We start from the raw sequence: 22,397 nt of genomic DNA on the forward strand, positions 1-22,397 counted from the left end.
ATTTTTATACCACTACATAACACACATTAAATCAACTTTGGAAGGGCTAACACAATGAAGTGTTGTGGCAACTAAACATACGTCTTTTGAAATCGGAGGACACATGCAATCATGAACTATATACTAAGAGGCACAAAATGTCACTTAAAACCTGAAGCAAATTTAGTACAGAAACTCTGATAAAATACTAAGAGTCTTTTTTCATTGAAAAAGTCCTGCAAGCTAATAATTTCCTGTAGTTGCCTAATTTGGTTGTCAGAACAGAGAGAAAATAATAAAAAGTGGCCAGATCTGTCCCTTAAAGGTTAAAACTAATGGGGCCATTCAAATCACTATAGATGATAGATGTTCTTCCAATTGAGCTACTAGGTCAAACGGTGCATGATCATCATGCAATCATTGTCTTGGCCACTCAAGGCTTTCAAATACTACATTTGTATTAGCTATCACATTACATTTAACACTTTAAAGAGCAGCAACAAACTGTAAGTCATCAGTACATGAACCATCAGGCAATACAGATTTATTGATTTTCCTAATAGTCAATAATTTGTGATGTTTTAATTTTCTTTTAACTTTTACACTTTAATCTGTTTCATAACATATTTCTATTGACCAATATTGGCAATCAAAATTGGATACTTAATTCCTTAGTCTATATACTATAATATTGACTATAAATGACATTTAAAGCAATCATCTAAAAGAAAATGTATGCGATAAACCTAGCCTAGGTCTGCTTCCATTACATTAGTCGAACCTGCCTATAAAGACCAGCCAAGGGACAGAGAAAAGCTGGTCTTTTCAGACAGGTGGTCTTTATAGACAGGTGGTCTTTAAACACAATACAAAATACCTCATTTTAAACCATGGACATCCACTACACACAATACTGAATGTTGCTCTATAAACCAAGCATGTTTTTCTTTCTTAGTTCTACACGATTCAAAAACCTATGCACCTGATTTTATCTAGTTGTCAAACCTACCTGATCCAGAGCATTAAGACCTTGTCTGATTTTATAGGCATCCAACTTATCTGATGAGGTCAGATTTATACAAAGTGATCTCCAAATACCACTGGTATCATGATCCTACAAGAGCATAGCTTCTAATTGCTAAGTCCTACCTTGGTTATAAACCTGCCTATAGTGTACCACCTACCTGATTCACAGAGCCTTGTGCGGGATTCCATGCCTCTCTAGTGTTTACATCACAATACACAACCGATGTATGTTTACATCCAGAATTAAATAAAGATGTATATTTTGTCCACGATCAGATTAGCGGTATCACTGTTTATAAAGCATCATTGTTGAGTGTTTATTGTCCGAGGGCACGAAGATATCATCACACCATCCACCAACCGCTACCACAATCTCTTACTCCTTTGTGACAAACATCTACAGTTTCAACACCCACCCTTAACATACATATAGGTGTCAAAATAATTTTGGTAAATTTTTTATATGTCAAATTTTACCATTATGCACACTCAACTGCATATCCTCAAACGTTGATCAAAGAGACCATTAGAAATGAATATTCAATATATATAATACTTCCAAATATAGTTTTAATGTTGTCAAGAAAAACATTATAAAGTATGTCATGTATCTTCCCTCCCTGTGAGTCAGAATAAACAAAATTGTGATTATATCATTTTACGGATGGAAGAGCAAGTAGATCGTGTTTACCTCTGACTTTCAGAAAGTTGTTATTTTACGGTTGAGTGAATATTTCACACTCAAGAATAATTGTCACAGTTGGTAAGTCCGTCATACCAAAACAAGATGTTTTTGGAAATAATTATATTTGTAAATTCTTTCAATCACCGATGTTTACTTGGTAAAGTAATATGTCACACTAGGACAAAATTCTTCTCCATGCATAAAAGGTTTACATAATAATAATCCTGATCCAATTTAAAGTGAAAAACGATATGAAGTAATACAACCTTCAAGTTTTCTAAAGACACCATCTGCACGGAAAATTTCTAAATAGCCTTGCATATCTGAACAAGATATTTATCACATTCACATTTAATTATATGTCCTTTGTGTTTCTAATAGAACTTATAATTTACAGCATTCAAGCTCTTAATTAATTAGAGAACTGATCAACAACATCTTCGGTGTTTTCTCAACGCTATAACATTGGATTTGCCAACCAGCAGCATCCAATTTTTGAGGTATAGATACATTTGATATTTTTTTTGACTAATCATTAAACCGCAAATTGAAAAAACATCAAAAACCAGACATTTTTATCGTACCAGGCAATCAAAAACAGAATCTAATAAAAAATAAAATAAATCAAAGTCACTGTCCGGTATGAGTGCACAGACGGTTCCGGTGATGTTCCGGAACACTGCCGTCCAACTGATAAACCTCATTATATAGTTATAAATTGGCTAGAATTTTCCAATATCTTAAAACTTCCGATAGCAGCGTACCGGATGACACTGTTTACTATCTGTATATTTGACTTTGGACCAATTTTCATTCTTTTGTGAAAGATGTTTCCTGAAAAATTCTAAATTGATCAAAAAATTCTACATCATATGGTTTATGTCATGATGAACATCAGAAGAGCAAGCAGACGGCACAACCATGTTAAATAAAATTGGAAAACAGGTGTAACATTTAGCTGCACAGCACACCTGACGTCTGCTCTCTATTTATACACGGCCATTAATATACCTATTAAGTCTACAACTTGATGAGGAGTTTATACATTTTTTGTTATCTCACATGCTGTCCAGGAAGCTAGCATTTCCTGGTAAATCTGGTAAGTCTCATTTAATTATAGGTAATATATTTTTTTATCAAATTAATATTCTGTAGCATTACAACTTCCTCTCAAATAGTAATAGAAGCTAGGTTACAACCATTAACTGGATATGAAGTTTTTAAGTCTCTGGTGATACATTTTCTTTAAAGGGACTTCAATGGTAAATGGTGGAATATTACATATTGTCTTTGAGAAAAAGTAAACTTTAATGGTAAGAGGTTACTTCAATTGCAAATGGTGAAATATTACTAATCGATTGAAAGATAAGTAATTCAAGTGCATAAGAAAGGTTGACCAAAATAAAAATTTATATACATTGCAAAGACCATCAGACATATTATTTTTCATAGGCATTTCTGATCTAGACATCACAGGAAGAGCCTGGCCAAACAATCTTTATAATGATTATATAACGAGAGTCTACCAGACCCATATTTAAAATTTCCTCTGGAACCAGACAAATCCAAGAATTAGAATATTTTGTATGGACACTGGTAGTTAGTCTTTATAATGATTATATCTATATAAAGAGAGAGTCTAGTAGTCCAGACACATATTTAAAATTTCCCATGGAACCCAAGACAAAACCAAGAATTATAATATGTTGTATGTCTTTACAGAGACCATGCAAACACTGGTGCTTTGTTTTGTTCTTCATATTTTTTGGATTCAAAGAATCGCAAACATGGAAAGCTTAATTAAATTAACAATTGATAGAATTTTTTCTAGATTGAGGCTATGATAATATGGCTTAAATGTTTTTACATAATACTGAATTATCTCCCCCTGGTTCAAAGATGTTTTTAAAGTCATATTATAAATTGTCATATTTAGTATTCTAAACTGCTGAATAGTCTATTTTTGCTATGATGAAGGTTCTTTACCTTTTTTTCTCTAGATCTTGCTATATCTGTGATCACACTTCATTTTGAGTACAGAATGACTACACGATTACATGAATATCATTCTCAACGAAATTCCTTTATAATCACCAATCAGAGTGTAACATCTACGTAATTTGATTTTTTTTATTGTTCAAAATATCACTTACACAATACGAACCAAATTACTAGTCCAGTGTCAAAACTAATCGCTGTGTGGATTACAAATTAAAAATCTTACAAAGGTGACGTTATACGATTCCAGTAGATCAAATCAAAATTTTTTTAAATATATTTTTATCCAGGCTGCAGGTACCAGGAAGGAACTTTCTCCGTTGAAATCTGACCTTCAATTAACAAATTTTTATATAAATAAATCATTTGCTCCATTGATTTTAGTAAGTCAAACATTAAAATCTTTATCTTGATCAAAATCAAATATCAGTCTGCTTGTGTGGGAAACAAGATACAGGTCTAGCACAGCTCACAGCCAGTATAACTGCTGTGTGTAGATCAAAAGGTGAATTTTAGTAGGCATGCAGGTATTAAGTTATTTAGTTTTTCAGTTTTTGATCTTTTTAAATAAAAACATCTTCTCTTCCATCACATATTTATATATCAGGGTTTGTCATTGGGGCATGTTAGGACTACATTACCCCTATTATGGGTTGTATTTAACCTGATTTTAATTTCACCCAATCATGGACCCTTAGATGATATTGGGTAGTGTCAGTAAGTAAACCGTCCATTTCAATTATCGTAGAGGAATGATAATAAATATTCTGGGCTATTCCTTGTGACTATTAAGATTTAGATTGGGAAGAAGATGAGAGAGAGAGAGAGAGAGAGAGAGAGAGAGAGAGAGAGAGAGAGAGAGAGAGAGAGAGAGAGAGGGGGGGAGAGAGGGGGGGGGAGGAAGGGGAGTGGAGGGGGAGGGGTGTGACTTACCATTTGATTGTTATTCATATGGCATATGTTATTTTAGAAATATCAATCCAATGGTAAATGTCTGTGTACAGGGTTTTAATACAGTACAGCATTCGTACAAACTTTTGAATCAAAGTATAATGATCAATTGGTACAGAATGTTGTTTCAAAGCTGTTAATATTTTAGGGCTGTTTCAATAACAGTTCCTGACAGAAAGCCCTTCTCATTTAAGATTTATTACATGTGGTAATACAGAGATAAACAAAGTTCAAGTGATAGTTGTTTCTTTCTATTAAACCACATTCCAACACTTCAAATAATACACACAGTAGCTATAGTGGCATACACTACACCTTGGGGGTCTGGAGGGGGAGGGTGTCATGAGGGGAAGGGGGTCTGATCTCTAATGAACACCAGATGATGTGGTATGATATTGTACTGCAGTACAGCACCACAGCAGCCATGATTGACATAATCTCCCTCAATCAATCTTGTACAGCCTACAATTATGTAAAGAATGTAGCTTGTATAATTGTTTTTTGACTTCTGACTTCTACAAATCTCTTTCATTACAATGTGTCCTTACTATATATGTCAGAAAGTTTCCAGTTACCATATCAATCACAAATATCAGAAGCAAGATCACCACATACTCTGCTTAAATATTTTTGTTGCTATGAAATGAAATAATTTTTAAAGATGCTCCACCGCCGACAGAGCATAAATGATGTTAATCATTTGAACAATAATTGGTGTTTAATCGTGTATATATATGCCTAATTAGCGCAAAAAATAATATATAATGATTTATTTCGCCTTTGGTGCATGCGCAATCAGTACTTCATTCCATATAGGATATAGTATCACGGAATTTTTTCGGGATGCAATTAATTATTTTTCATATTCTTAACTTGAAGTAAAATTAGAAGCTCAAACTTTCCAATGGTGGTAATGGTGTAAAGTAAGTAGCTTTTGTAACTGGAGAAAAATACTAAATCGTCTGCTCCGGTTTTTTATAGTGAAAAAAAAAACCATTTGACAGCGGTGGAGCATCTTTAAGGTTAAAGCTATATTTCAATATAAAGTTTCACTGCATACAGATTAAACAGGCTTGAATGACCCAAGATTAACACAAATTCGTAAATTTTTAAATCATCAATACATCAGATTCAAGCTTGTACAAGACCCTTAAACAACCTCCCTGCGCAATGCCTGATTTGTGAAATTCAGGGTAAAATTGAGAACTAAAGAAATAACTAGCTGTTAATTCCAAAGATTTTAAGATCTTTGAATAAAATCACTACATATTCCATTTTATTATCAAACTGCAGCATCCAACGCTTTAATTGTATGACCATGTATAATATATTCTACAGCAGGTAGTTTGTTGCTATGGTGATTCCACAATAAAGTTTAAACAGAATCCCCAGTGTCATTAGCTCTTCAGTATCTACGCTCATCAGCAGATCAAAATGTCATCACACTATTACTAAACAGCAAAAACAACTTTTTAACTCAACTACACTCCTTACTAAAACCTCGACTCAATTTTCAAGTTATTACAATTTTCAACAACACTCTCTAATTAATTTTACACACGGGAACTCCTCGAGATCACATGTAAACTATGTAGCCTTTATAGTTAATCTTGTGTTGAAATACTCTGACGATCAGATAAGATGAAATTCATACTTACATATATCCAAGATGAACCAAAATGTTAGCTTTATATAAATGTTTTCTCTCCAACAAATTAGAAGATCAAATTTCCCAAGGAAATCTCCACTTAGACAAATCAATTAAATCACTTCATTGATAGTCTACAGCAAATAAACTATTTCCTTAATACTTATGGAGCAGCTTGTGTTGGGAATATCCATATATTGTACATGCCACATACATATATACAAACATCCAGATAGCTGTACCATAACACAGTCAGGTATTCTCTATGTAATGAATCATGAATGTAAATCAACAATGCTGTATGAATTTCATTCATATTTCAGCATCACGATTAAAAATATCCACACATTCTGTACACCACGTATTTTCTTCTGTTTATGAAAACATTTAGATTTCTGCATCAAAACATCCACATAGATTTCTCTATGTATGAAAACAAACATTTATCCTGTGTCATCATTGTCAGGAGTGGTACACACTGACTCCAGAGGGATAAAGGTAATGTAATTCTGTTACCTGATTATACCTGTTAATTAAAACCTCCCTACCTGTTAATTAAAACCTCCCTACCTGATTATTATGTGGTAATTTTGGCTGGCCCAGCTGCTGACCTGATGAAGACAGGTGCTAGACTGAGCAGAGCTTGGGAGATGTGGAGTGATAGGCCTGAAGTCTATACTATATAGTAACAGGTACTCCATATACCACACACACCAAAACACAAAGTTCTGTCAGCTTCATACAGTCACTCATACTTCATAAACCACCTTGTGTCCTAGCCCTATAGACCATATTGGTATCTTCATTAACTATTTAAGTAAGTGATTTCAAATTGAATTGCATAACAGAAAATTTTGAAAAGCAGTTTTTGATTTGCTTCAAAATGCAGTAATATATGTCATAAGCAAAGGGGCCATGTACATGCAATGCAATTTTATTGAGCTAAGAAAGAATATTGTATAGATACAGAGATATTTTTGAGAAAAATTCCAGGAAATTTCAAAATTCATTTCTTCAGTGCATATGTTATATTTTAATTGATATTACATTGTATATCACAGCCATCTTGATTACAGGTTGGGGAAGGAGAGATATAAAGTTGACCATACGTGCTGCCTGTGACTGTCTGTAACAAGAGAGGCTGACAAGGCATTGGCCCAAATCAGTACCAGATAAATTCACCCAATTGTTGATAAGGAAGTTCACAGTCAGATACCAAGATTTCCCACTTAAAATACCTTCCATCAAAATTATATAGGCAGCAGAGAACTCCTCCCACAAACTAAATCCTATCACCCCAGGGAAATCTGGCCCTTTTTCTACTACTTGTCCCTCTCTCAGTCCAAAGTAGATTCTGACTATCCACTGAATATTTCTATAAGTAAGAATCTGAAAAATGGTCAAGCTTTAATGCAACTCCATGCTCAGGTGTGTGTATCTTATTTTTATCTTTGATGATGAAGATTTTGGATTTTTTCTTGAGATTAAGATGACAAAGCTTTGAGGATAGTTGTTGGTAAACAGATATCTTGTACCTCCCACAGTTATCCCAACTACCTCCCCCACCTAAGTCTACATTATGAGTAATCCCCATACATCTATATCCTCCCCATTCCCTCCTCTCCTTTCATTTCCACTAGTCCCTATAGTATATAAAGGTTAGAACAACATGACCCAGACAACCCCTTATATATTGAAACATTTCTTGAACTTGGTTGCCTCCCTTTATTTAAAAGTTAATTTTAGACATCTCAAAAAAAATAATTATTAAGCTTTTTTTTATAATTCTTTGAACTTAAAATTGAAAATATACTTAAAATATTTCTTTGAAGCTAAAACAGGCAAGTCATCATGTATAAAGTACAGAATCATCTGGAGTGATTCATGCCAATTCTACAACAATTTTCAGGATTGACACCTTCTGGTACAAGTCCACAGTCCTTTTATAAAATAACATTAACTCAATTATAGTACAAACTGTCGTTGACGTCAAAAGGATATTTTTGATTGCTGTATTAAATGAGAAAGGAGAGACCACAAACCCTTTCATTACACCAATCTTTTTCACTTAAAATGTTTATGATGGACAAATTTCCCACACATTTCAAAAACAGTTAATGTCATGGCCAGAGGCTGAGCGATGTAGCTGCCCGAGTTTGTGATGAGAGAGAGATATTCCTCGCCTGGCAAACATATCTGAAGGTACATAGTGTAAAGATGAACTTGTTCTGATAACTCTCCCACAAAGATTGGCTCTGGATAGGGACCTGTGTACAACTGGCCACAGCCAACATCTCAAAAACATCTTTGATGGATGTTGGCATAAGTTCGAGAAATGTTTTAGGGACCTGTTATCATATGTTATTATCAATGTTGGTATATTATAGGTAAAAGAGTGTGTGTTTTGATGTGCTATTTATAGAAAAGACATGCCCACGACCAGAAGCGTTTAATGATTGTTTACATATACCTAGGTTTATATACACTTAGTGTTTGTATTACAAAATATATCTCCTGGACCAGAGACATTCAACAGATCGCAGTCTGCCAAATCTGTACTAATGCAGTACAATTTTCTGTAGATCCGAGTGTAATTACCTGTCAGTATCAGTACCCCAACTGTAAAATGCAACATCAAATATAGCGCCACATCAAATACAACACCACAGATAGGTCACCAAATTATATACCAATTTATAATGTAATGAAATTCAAATATGGATATAACATCAGCAGGGCTATTAATTATTCTAATATTGAGTAGTGATTATATCACACTGAAACACTGTAGCAATGTCAAATTTAGCTAAATTCAGACCCATGCACAGGCAATTTCAATATTGCATAATTCTAGATATCGACCAATATTTGTCACAACAGACAGAAATAAATCATGATAGTTAGAAACCTTCAGACTGTGGCATTATGGTCATTAATCACCAGATTTCTTTACAAGCCTCTAACAGTAAGGGTGTACAGAGATGATGGACTGAATAGCTTCTATACACTTTAATGCATGAAAGATACATTCACTCTTTTCACATATCTGCTTTTGGAATATTTCATAATTTGATTATATCCATTCATTTAATAGATTTACTAAACAGCAAGGACATTGTAGAATGACTACAGGGGGTAATTTTTAACAAATTGAAAATGCAGACTCACCAAAGAAATACATTCCATGAATGAATTATACTATATATATCAATAAAATAATTCAACAACAAGGGCCCAATGGGCCCGAATCGCTCACCTGCTATCTGGTAATCATGCATGGTTCATACTTAACAAAAAGGAGAGTGAATAAGAATATATATCATGCCCAAGCACGTTAGAGGCTCCTTTGCCTCTTGGTTATTAGGAAGAAGTAGATTTTAGCCTATATAACCTCTGTGACATTAAATGAAGGTCAAGGTCATTCATTTGAAAGAACTTTGTAGTCCTTCATCCCAGCATGTCACAGGCCCAATATCAGATCCCTAGGCCTCTTGGTTATATAGAAGAAGTCATTTAAATATATTAGCCTATTTGACCCCTGTGACCTTGAATGAAGGTCAAAGTCATTCATTTGTACAAAATTGGTAGCCTTCATCCCAACATGTCACAGGCCCATTATCAGGTCTCTAGGCCTCTTGGTTATCAAGAAGTCGTTTAAAGATTTAAGCCTATTTAACCACTGTGACCTTAAATCAAGGTCAAGGTCATTCTATCAAACATAGTTAGTAGTCCTTCATTCCACCATGTCAAATGCAAAATATCAGGTCTCTAGGCCTCTTGGTTATGAAGCAGAAGTCTTAGCAAGATATTTCAGCCTATTTGACCCCTGTGACCTTGAATGAAGGTCAAGATCATTCATTTGAACAATCTTAGTAGCCCTTCATTCCAGCATATCCCAGGCTCAATTTCAGGTCTTTTGGCCTCTTGGTTATATAGAAGAAGTCTATTAAAGATGTTCACCTATTTCACCCCTGTGACCTTGAATGAAGGTCAAGGTCATTCATTTGAGTAAACTTGGTAGTCCTTCATCCCAGTATGCCACAAGCCAAATATTAGGACTCTAGGTCACCAAGTTTTGGAGAAGAAGTTGTTTAAATGGAAAAGTTGACGCCGCACCCGGATGACGGCCGGACGACGGGATGGGCGCTGCACCACAGCATAAGCTCACTTACCCTTCAGACAGGTGAGGTAATAAAACCATCCAAACAAAGCATGGACATAAATTTAAAGAAACACAAAATTTTGAATAACGCATATTTAGATATTAACTTCCTGAGAGGGGATGTGAGTTTATAACTTGTCGACGAGTACTTGACTCTACTTAAAACACATACTTCACATTGCCCATCACTAACTCGGGACTTATTTCTACTTGTAGATTCTTAGTATAAGGACACCCCCTCCCTCTCTTTAAAAGTGTCAAGTATTGGGACATGATCATCCTTTAAGGTAGAATACCTTCCTTATGAATAGCAGTCACCATGACATTTACGTCATTATGACACAGCAGAAGTAGTTAATGACCTTTCTTTGGTGATTTAAAGGTCGTCCTGTTGTACCTCCACCCCTCAACACTTCAATTAGATCTTAATATGGAACGGTAATGGGTTATAAGTTTAATGGCACCAGATTTTGTTTGTAATTTAATTATGATTCAGATAGAAATTGTTACAGAAATATATTGCCGTCGATAAACATTTGAGACCTGACATATTTAATAGGGAAAGAAATCATCCATGATATTTATTTATATGATAAATTCAAAATCAAATCAATTCCAAAATGTTAATTTTTATACATCTAGCTGATCGACATTCAATTAAATTGATAACTTTAAAATCAGATCAATTTCCAAATAGTAACTTTTATACATATAGATGATATTCAGTCCTAACTGTTCACAGCAATGAATCAGTAAAATGGACCACTTCCCTAATAGTTTCATCAGTATTTTTTGAGTACAACAGAAATTAATTGCTATAGACTTGACAATTTTATGCAGACACGCAGTCCAAAGTTTAACACTCAGACTCTTACACTCCAGAAGTTCTTTATTTTCAACGCTATCGCTAAAAAAGCCTTTGTCAGTAAAGCAGAAGAAGTTTTTTCTAGTCTCATTTCTCTGCCCTTTTCCTGTTAGCGACTTAATCTCCAGCTGTTCTTATCAGTCTCAGAAAGTAGGTGTGAAAAAGTCACCTTCGATAAAAACACAAAGGAAATTGACCTCTTTCAGCATGGATCATTTCCAGGGTAAAAGATAAATTACCGGATTTTTTTTGCCACAGAATAACCTTTCCGCTTCCGACATTAAAAGATTGGGGCAGATTTCCATCCTTCTGAAGGTCTGAAACACTGATGTTACCTGTAACTCTATATTTTTATAATCTTCAAGACACTTAATCTCAAGTGTATAATTCCAAAGAACTTTTTATTTGAGGTATGTAAAAGTCAATGTTATCTTTAAACTGATAATACAGTTGTAGCAAAACCCTTGCTTCCATTTGCTAATGTAAAATGTCAATGCCTTAGAATTTATGTGGTTGGGTGTGCCATTTCTACTATCCAGAATGTTTCATTCCAATTTATCTAACACGGTTTAAAACAACATGCAAGAATTTCTGCAGTTTCGTATAGTGTAAAAATCTCAGTCTTTCACAACAAGACTTTCCAAATTTTCCGAAATAAAGATATAAATGTCCCTGCTACTATTCATCAAATATCATGAGGAGTTAAAGGGGGATCACCAAGCTACAGTACATTGAGCAGTTGTGCAAAGTACTCAAAGCAAATAACAAAAATTTTCTGGAACTCAAAAATCCTATCTCCCTACAAAACCATGCAGGCATGTCCCTAAATGACCACGAACTAGACCAAACCAATCAAAGGAACCCAAATCTTTAATGACTGATAGATAGATCTCCGTTACTGAAAAGATTAGTTATAGTACCTTCCAAGAAGTCTACATTTTTTGTAATGAATTGAAAACAAGATGAGTTTACAAAACATGAATGACCAGTGATTTTTTTATTCATAATGAGAGCAATTAAATAAACAAAATGAACCTTTTTCTTATTGAACTTCAATTACATATAGACACTTGCAACATGTTCAGGTAGTGAGTATGGCATATACCCGTAAAAGCAATTATAATACAATGTAATTGTACAGCATCACTTCTCCCAGGCATATCTGTTAGTGAATCATCTTATAAAATAGCTTTGTATAAGACATCTGCACAGATAACAGATCAGGATGCACATGAATTGATAAGCTGGTAGATTTAAACTCCCAGCATCTGAAATGCCTACCTCCAGAGTCACTGATCAAGTGATATAGTTTGTACAGCTGAACATTGCAGAGAAACTCTCTGAGGCAAGATCATAACATAAATATTATTATAAATATATCTAATATAACTAGCATCATGAAAGCATGTTGGAATGAACCTCTTTCAGTGCTACAGTGATCAAAACCGTACATAACTCTGATAGCAATTTGTGGCCAAGTGGCAAGGTAATCAATCTTGGGGACATTATGGTAAGGTCAAATGTGGACCAAGATGACCAAGTGGTTAGATACACCGTGGGTCAAAGTTTGCAGATGTCAGACCCTTTTGATTATCATAGCCTAGTTGTTAGGTGATCCAGGGTCATGGTTACCATGTTGTTAGGACTCAAGGGGCCATTTGTGGCCAAAATGTTAGGGAACTTGAAAGGGGCATGGTTGCATAATTGTCTTTGGGCTCTGGAAGCCATTGGAGGCCAAGATATTAGGAAACACTAAAGGGGCATGGTCGCCTAATTGTCTATGGACCAAGGCAGCCATTGGAGGCGAAGATGTTAGGGAACTCTAAGGGGGCATTTTTAGTGGTCGCCTAATTGTCTATGGAATCGGGGAGCCATTGGTGGCCAAGTTAATTGTTAGGGAACTCTAAGGGGACATGTCCGTCTAATGTCCCTGGACCAAGGGAGCTGTTGGAGGCCAATATGTTAGGCATATTCCAAAGGGGTCATGGGATATCAAGGCAATCTAAGGGTAATATAGCTTCCAAGCCAAAAAGGGGACTGAAGGCATAATATGTACCTTACATTTGTTACAAATCAGAGGGAAAGATATTATCTTTAAACTATATCTATATTACATCTGCATGATCAGCCATCACTATGGAATACATAATAAATGGAGTGTGTCACAGTTTTACTGCAGGTGTAAGATCAATGGAACTAGGCTGGCCACCAGACCCTAAGGTTTAGATAAGAACTCCAATACCAGATTATCTCAACTTACTCTGAAATAGAATCAAAACAATTGTAATGAAACCAAAATTATACTGAAAAAATATTGATCATTTGTAGATTCTACAGATAGATAGTCTGCAACGTCATCTTCGTGCACATTTATAGACAAACTTTACAAAAGTTTGCAATCATATCGTTTTTAATGCACATTTTTTCGCTGGGAACATCTGTTTGATAATGTACAGTCTTAGATACGTCCGGTTTCTTATCAAATTTCACTGAAACATAACCAATTTTAAAAGCATCCCACTTCGAATGTTGCTTCTGGATGTAGGTAGATGTATGTTTTTCCACTGATAAAGGGCTATCAGCTGTAAACATTTTCATGGCAAAATAATCAGAGAAACATCAACTTTTTTCAGAACATCCTTCTCAATTTTCCTCAACTGTTGACTCATATATTATATCAGGCATACACTTTTGATGATAATTTTTATCGCAAAGAAAGATTGCTCTGTTTTTGAAAATGTTTTTATATGAGTAACATAAAGAGTCTAGTATCATTTTAGCAAATTAACTACAGTTTATGAGAAGATATCTAATGGGTTGAGAATGTAATGATTGAATTCACCTTACACAAAAAAAAACAGCATTTGTAGTAGATTTGAAACTCGGAAACTTGAACTCATGTTATTCAAAGGCCCTTTCATTCACAGTAGTTTGTTAGTACAATCAAACCAAATTTTCCACTATATAGTTAAGAAAACAAAACTAAAATCTATAATACTTTGTATGATAATGATCTGTTTAATGCAATATGCTGTCTAAGCAAAATTAAGAGTTATCTGCCCTTTGTATGTAGGTATTCATTGTGACATCATGTTTTTGCAAGTGTAACGTCATAACTTAAGAGAGAACAACACAAGTTTCGCTCACAAAATAATGACGTCATAATGAAGAGATCTTCCAACAAGGGAGATAACTCTGTGACATACAAAGACAGAATAGCAGAAGAATCAATATTTCGAGTTTTCAACCCACGTACTGACCACGGCCAGTTTTCATAGGATAGCAAGGTTAATTACTTTTGTCGGTAACAGAAACTGACAATTGTGGCCAGGTGTAGAAATTCCTTCTATTGAATGACACATGAAAAATTGTTACAGACGCAAACCTTGCAATTTTTTATTGTCTCAATGATCTGCAATTCAAGTAAAGGGTTTCATTTCACAAATATTATTTATGGCAAGAATTTGTTCAGTGTGTTAAAAGATTTTGTTTCCAATGAAGAGGACCTGTTGAACATCTGTCAGCTGTGTTTTTATCAGGTAACATACATTCAGGATACAATACAGACAAGGCATTGTCCAAAAGAAAACAATATTTTGCTACATATGAAATATTAATATGTAAAACAGACTTGATATACACACAGGTCGTTATTATAGACAAGGACAGGTAAGAAAACAGGGAATCAACTGTGTCATTCAATATGACACCAGATGTATCAGGCCATATATGAATTACAACCTTCAGGACCACTGGTGGCTAAATGGTTTAAATGTTAGACATTCTCCATATTTTCCTTCTCAAAACTCTGGCATATATAATAATTGACCAATATCTCTAGGCGAATAACACTGACAAATTAAACAAAATTTTGAGTAAGAAATTTAAGAAACTTATCCATGAACCCGTCACAGGAAAGTAAAGTGTCGAGCAATGCAAATTCTTCATAATACAGTATCCAACAAAATCATAAGAACTTTCATATGTTCACCTGTATATCTGATACCTGTATTAATTGTTTAACATCCCCACCCCACCCTCATGGCCCATCCCCACCCTGTCCCATCTTAGTCTAAGGTGCCAGAATCTCAACTGTTAAAGGTAGCTATACAATGCAATAATGGACTAATGGAAAAGTTGTGGACAGATAAAATGTTTGATTCAACATGGTATTGTCTTACTAACCACAATCCTTGACCAGCTAAAACATCTGTATACAGAAAATCATTCAACCTTGACTTGCCAATTTATGGTCCAGAGAGAAAAATGATTCAGCAATTGATTAACTATTAATTAAATCCTTCTACATAACATTGATTATAGACTCAATTAATGCAAGGTATTTAGTCTAAACATCAGTCTGGTTATAACGTAACAATATGTAATACAATGGCATATTTACCGATTCTTGGATCACACACGCCTAGCTAATCTGGAGTGCTTTCTGCCAATAATATCCACAACTGTTGATTGTAGAGCCTCTGTGTTAACTATATCGCCAGTTCCACACTTTAGAATGTTTAGACTATTACAGCCGAAGAATTCTCTCATCATGAAAACTCATGTCAATATAACCTTGAGATGTCTGCTACTCTGATCAGCCAGCCACCAAAATCTACTGTATATATCACACAAACTACTGTATGTATTTTTCACAGAGGAAGAGATTCACAAATCCAGTATTTAAGCTCAATACTGCAGCTTTAAATTGTCCAATAACTACAGAATCTTAGCAGTGTATCACTTCCCAGCATCAAAATGTATCTGAATGGACACTGAGATAGCATGCATAGCTGTATCAAACATAAAACCTGAGATTCAACATGAATGCACGCCTCCTGCAGCAGCTGATAAAATACCTCTGTACATTAAGGAGAGATATGCAACAGGGTGCATCAGATATAAATCTAATTGGTACTTACCGACTGTTAATTAATATCAATTAGTGTGTCGTGGGTTGGTGCTGTGTGGTTTGAGCTTGGTGATGTGTTGTAGGTACGGGTGAAGAATGTCCAGTGATCCTTAGCGAGAACACACAGGGATGTGGAGAACTATACACTACAACAACTCTCTGTCGGCTCTGTAGACATACAACCACTTGACATAACTGAGGAATTTCTCATCCTCCAGTGTTAAAGTGCAACCAGCAATCTCTTCTACATAGGCCTGCATGGTGCACTGATAAGGCCAAGCAAACTTACCTATTTGTGTTGAAGATGCACTGTATGGTAAGGAGATGCCAAAATCTAATTCGTAAAATTGGCATGCTGGCAAAGTTGTAAGAGAACAATCATATAATTGTATACTGCATACAATATTAATAACAGCTACTACTATACATATACATGTAGCTTGATGGTATGCCAAATCAGCAGTTTTCAATATATATTTCTCATCAGAGCTGATGTCAATAGACCATTAACATATATTAATGAAGTCCCTGTCAATAAATATTGTAGATCAGGCCAATTAATACTCATTTCACATTGAGCCTTACAAGCTCATAAAAATTTCACATTATTCCAGACACTGATGAATATTTTAGATTATTCAGACTTGAGACAAATAAAGTTAAACACTTATTTTAGGAAGCCATATTATGAAAATTTCATTATAATGATATTGTTATACAATCAGTGAAAATTTGATGTGTGACGTTTTCAATGACTAGTACCATGTGTACACTGTCACCTTTATCACACAAATCAGCTGCCTTACACAAAGTACACAAAGGTGTAAAAGTGTACAAGTTGTCTTGAAAGAATATTACAAGACCAATGCTCAATGTTTTGGCAATGCTGAGAATACAACAATATATTACAGCATTGTAATTTCAGAGAATGTTTGAGGCCTATGAATATTTCAGAGTAGGTTTGAGGCCAATGACCATTTTAGACTTGGTTTGAGGCCAATGAACATTTCAGAGTAGGTTTGAGGCCAATGAACAATTCAGATTAGGTTTGAGGCCAATGAACATTTCATAGTGGGTTTGAGGCCAATGAACATTTCAGATTAGGTTTGAGGCCAATGAACATTTCATAGTGGGTTTGAGGCAAATGACCATTTCAGAGTAGGTTTGAGGCCAATGAACATTTCAGATTTGGTTTGAGGCCTATGAACATTTCAGAGTAGGTTTGAGGCCATTGAGCAATTCAGATTTGGTTTGAGGCCAATGAACATTTCATAGTGGGTTTGAGGCCAATGAACATTTCAGATTAGGTTTCAGGCCAATAAACATTTCAGACTAGGTTTGAGGCCAATGAACATTTCAGACTAGGTTTGAGGCCAATAAACATTTCAGATTAGGTTTGAGGCCAATGAACATTTCATAGTGGGTTTGAGGCCAATGAACAATTCAGATTAGGCTTGAGGTCAATGAACATTTCATAGTGGGTTTGAGACAAATGACCATTTCAGAGTAGGTTTGAGGCCAATGAACATTTCAGATTTGGTTTGAGGCCTATGAACATTTCAGATTTGGTTTGAGGCCATTGAGCAATTCAGATTTGGTTTGAGGCCAATGAACATTTCATAGTGGGTTTGAGGCCAATAAACATTTCAGATTAGGTTTGAGGCCAATAAACATTTCAGATTTGGTTTGAGGCCAATGAGCAATTCAGATTTGGTTTGAGGCCAATGAACATTTCATAGTGGGTTTGAGGCCAATAAACATTTCAGACTAGGTTTGAGGCCAATGAATATTTCAGACTAGGTTTGAGGCCAATAAACATTTCAGATTAGGTTTGAGGCCAATAAACATTTCAGATTTGGTTTGAGGCCAATGAGCAATTCAGATTTGGTTTGAGGCCAATGAACATTTCATAGTGGGTTTGAGGCCAATGATCATTTCAGATTAGGTTTGAGGCCAATAAACATTTCAGATTTGGTTTGAGGCCAATGATCATTTCAGATTAGGTTTGAGGCCAATAAACATTTCAGATTTGGTTTGAGGCCAATGAGTAATTCAGATTAGGCTTGAGGCCAATGAACATTTCAGATTAGGTTTGAGGCCAATGAACATTTCAGATTAGGTTTGAGGCCAATGAACATTTCAGATTTGGTTTGAGGCCAATGAACATTTCAGATTGGCGCTTAGGCTAGTTTATGTTTCAGCTTAAGTCTTGCACCAATGTAGTACATTTCAGAAGATGTTTGAGGCCAATAGACATTTAAGATCAGGTGACTTACTTGCCAATTCACATTTTAGAGTAGAATAGAAGGCAAGGAATATCACATTAGATCAAATGCCAACAAATATTTCTATTGTGTTTGAGACCAAAACATAGTTCAGATCAGGTTAGCAAATACAATAGATATGAATGACTTTCCAAATACTTACAAATCAAGATGACGGATGTTACACATTGGGAATAAAAAAATTATATTTTGTTCAAAGGTTAATGACCATTTTTATGTTAAGATAAATCAAACATTGGTAAATGAGGAATGATATTGGAAAATCAATCCAAGTAAGTGAACCTTTAAATATTGATCTCTAATCTGAAAAAGATTAAAATGAATCCTCAAAATCCCATGGAACAAAGTGAATCAGAAAAACAAAATGCTTGTAAAATTCCAAAAACAGGTACTCCAAAATACTAACAAAGGTAACAGAGGTTTGAAATGTTCATACTGTACAGCCTCCTGCCAACTTGCCTCTGTATAAACCTGCTAACTTTGATTAATTCCGATGTCCTGTGATAAGACCTGAGGTTGAAGAACAACTGTTCAGATGAGCTATTAGAATACAGCAACACAAGTCCTAGTCCTCATCTACAAATGAGGCGGATTTATTTCTAGATCCAGCGGTGTTGTCGGTGTTGTCGGGATTAAAACGACTGTTTAGCTATAGAGGTAGTAATCTAGGGGTGTCTGGTCTATGTCTTATAATCTGTATTTATAGCCAGGAGAAAAAAAAATTCTCATATCAAGGTTATAGGAAACGGGAAATCCAGACAAAAGTCTCGTTGAGATGGAGGAATAAATATTGAGGTTTTTTTATTGAGGTTTTTTTTTTTTTTTTCTGACCTCATTATTAGGTTAACATATTTCAAAAGATTTTCATTTTAAAATGTTAAAACTGAACATCGTATCATCTTTACTAATATGAAACAAAGAAAATGTACTACTAGAAAGTCTACATCCTTGGATGTGAAAACTAAAACAGATTTATATGTCAGTACTGAAAAAAATAATGTAGGAAAGATTTGACCTAACAAACTTTTTTTGGGCTCTTTGATCTGTCGACAGATATCTGTAACAACTAATTAGCTGGTAGTATATTTCAAACATGAGAACTTTAAAGCCTTCAATCTGTGTATAAGATGGGCCTAATTTTATCCAAAAGGCTTATCAAAAATGACTATTTTTGTGAAATAAATTCTATTATGTATTACATAATAACTACAGAAATCTTATATAAATATTTGTCACGAGACTTTTATCTTTATTATTCAACTCACATCTACGGTATAATTTAACTATAAAGTTCTGAAAAATCATGTTTATAGACCTACTCTTCTTTCTAAAAGCACAAACATCAAAGCTGATAATAAATTTTAAGAACTCTAATTAGAGGATTTATTAGATCTAAATCGAATTCAAAACATTTTTATATATGTATGTACATATGTGATTGTTTAATTTTGACATTTAAACCCATAATGAATTCAGTTTGGAAGATTTTGGAAGGCACTCTATTTTTTACTTTTAATCCACATTTGTGATAAATCTAACAATACTTACATCACAAGTTTTATGACAGAATGAAGATCAAGAACCCTACAAAATACCAGGTAATGTAATCAAGGTGTCTATATCAAATTCCCTTTAATTTTGTGATTCAATTTCATTTTTTAAAAGTGTGTGTATTTAAAGTCACCATAACTCTGTGTAATGTCTGAGTTTAATGTGAAATTAACTTTATTTTTAACGATTCTACATCAGGAGAGCCTACCATTACAGGCGACGTATAGCATCCAACAGGATTATAACATAGCAATACTGTGCTTCTGAGGTATCAAAATGCACAAGTGTTGTGGCTAAAAAATATGACGCACATCACTTCAGTTGTACAAAAGTATAATGTTTTCAGAGATGAAATGGATAAGATTTCAAATTCGATACATCTTTACAGTATCATGTTTAGTACAATTCTACCCCTGGTTTTGATCGAGGTTTTGTAAATTTCATTCAATACATTGTTTAATGAATCCACCATTGCAAATATCTTATGTTAAATTCCAAAAGAGTAATTAAAACACATGTTAAATGTTTGTTATAGAATATTGTAATGCATAGTGTTTTCATAGCAATACCTGCACTGATATGTGTGTCAGGTATGCTTCATACTATACATCAACATTTCAGTGTCATTCATTTGTCATGGATTAAAAATATGGCTACCATAAACATTTTGTTATGATCCTGATATCTCCTATGACAAACGACTGTCTGATAATGGATACATGCAACAATTCAAGTTATTGGATAATAAATATATATATATAATTAAGATATAAAAACAATAACGACTGACTAGTGAACGCTTTCGCCCCATTCAAGGGAGCTCTTCAGACTGCGCTCACTAGTTACTGCGCTCACTAGTCAGTCGTTATTATTTTTATTTCTTATAGATTTTGTCCGTAAGGATTTTTCTTCTAATTTATTATATAATTATATATGCATACAGCTTTATGTAATTTGAGATACCAATCAGCTGTTGCCATGGTGATCTCCATAAATGTTGGACCCATGAAAAAGGAACATCATTTCTGAATTTATGAATTTCTGACATTGACCAGCTGTATTAATGGGTACTATACAAAATGGAACATTTTTTTTACATCAAATTGACAGGTTAAGACAGCTTACACATTCCATCACAGTTTTTGATACAGTTAGACAAGGTCTTCTCATGAAAACTCTTTTCTAATTAACCTACAAGCTCTCTATGTGGGCCTTGATACTTAACTATGATAATATTAGCCTCAATCCTAGCTTTAATAACTTAATACCTCTATGTGTCCATCATATTTTTCATTGTGGAAGATTTATTTCAGGATTCAGAGCGGAACATGTAAAGGGTGACAGTTTGGATCTCAATACACATCTTATACAGGTATACATTTACCTACCTGAAATAAATATCTATTTCCTGAACAAAATCTCTCTCAAAGGAAAATCAATGGATGTTTGAAGATTGTTATCAGCACACATTATATATTATCTGTACAGTTCAATTGAATCTGGTTTCTTTGATGCGTATTAGGTCTGTCCAAGAATTAGCATTTTGAACACTTAAATATTATCTATATGTGAGAAATTTCAAATCACCAGCTTACATACACCAACAATCTTGATCTACTGCCCCCCTTCAATCTTTAAAAGGGAGGGAAAAAGCAATTTAGTTGATGTATCTCATGTCATCCTGCCTGCTGCACCAAAATTAATGCAAATTTAAGCCATTTTAAACAGAATTCTGAGAGGAGTCAAGAAAGAGAGGGACGAGGATGGGGGAGGGATGGCCTCAACATTATTTTTGATAAAATTATTTTTTTATTCTGCAAGCAAATTTGTTCTGTTGCAACCAAGATGCAATTATTGGACTCATTTGGAAAAAAAAATAAAAAAAATACCAGCTGCATTGCTAGATCTGTGAATATTATTCCATAGCTTCAGTAATCTGACGGTGATACACTATGACAACACAAGACAGATAGCTTGTTCTGATCAAACAAGATGTTGTCTGTTAGACATATAAATGTCCTTGGCTCCATAAAGTGTGGCAGGTTACAATCTCCACTGGTCAGAATGGACATGAAAAGTAATAAACACTCCTCAGCCATCACATTTATGATCAGGCATAACAAAATATTAAAAAGGTTTCTCAAAACAAAAAGCATGCATTCACATCTTTCAATTAAACCCTTAAAGATGCATCCTTAGAGTAAATCATAGAACTGTAAAAATAACATGAAAAGCAAAGGAAAAAATAAGAAAATACCAGGAATTTATGATGAATTCTATATATAACAGGAAAATAACATACTTGGGCGTACCAGGTATATATGTCTCAGGTAAT

The 22,397-nt window shown here is 34.4% G+C and overlaps 1 protein-coding gene across 11 annotated transcripts in view; it reads right to left on the reverse strand.

The window, feature by feature from the left end:
- Positions 1 to 22,397, reverse strand: part of LOC138320803 (kazrin-like) — an 85,244-nt gene that overhangs the window by 22,319 nt on the left and 40,528 nt on the right. Inside the window, exon 1 of one of the 11 annotated variants that reach the window (XM_069264071.1) lies at positions 16,237 to 16,400. The exons of 7 other annotated variants lie outside the window; for them this stretch is intronic. Coding sequence is in view for 1 of the 4 variants with exons in the window: in XM_069264053.1 (XP_069120154.1) it covers positions 1,164 to 1,194 (31 nt within the window). In the remaining 3 variants the exon portion in view is untranslated. Of the gene's footprint in view, positions 1 to 1,163; positions 1,355 to 6,857; positions 6,880 to 15,716; positions 16,058 to 16,236; positions 16,401 to 22,397 lie in introns of those variants that run through there. 3 more of the 11 variants (XM_069264087.1, XM_069264112.1, XM_069264053.1) reach the window with 3 other exon arrangements.

This window comes from Argopecten irradians, chromosome 1, assembly GCF_041381155.1.
Source record: "Argopecten irradians isolate NY chromosome 1, Ai_NY, whole genome shotgun sequence".
Lineage (NCBI taxonomy): Eukaryota > Metazoa > Mollusca > Bivalvia > Pectinida > Pectinidae > Argopecten > Argopecten irradians.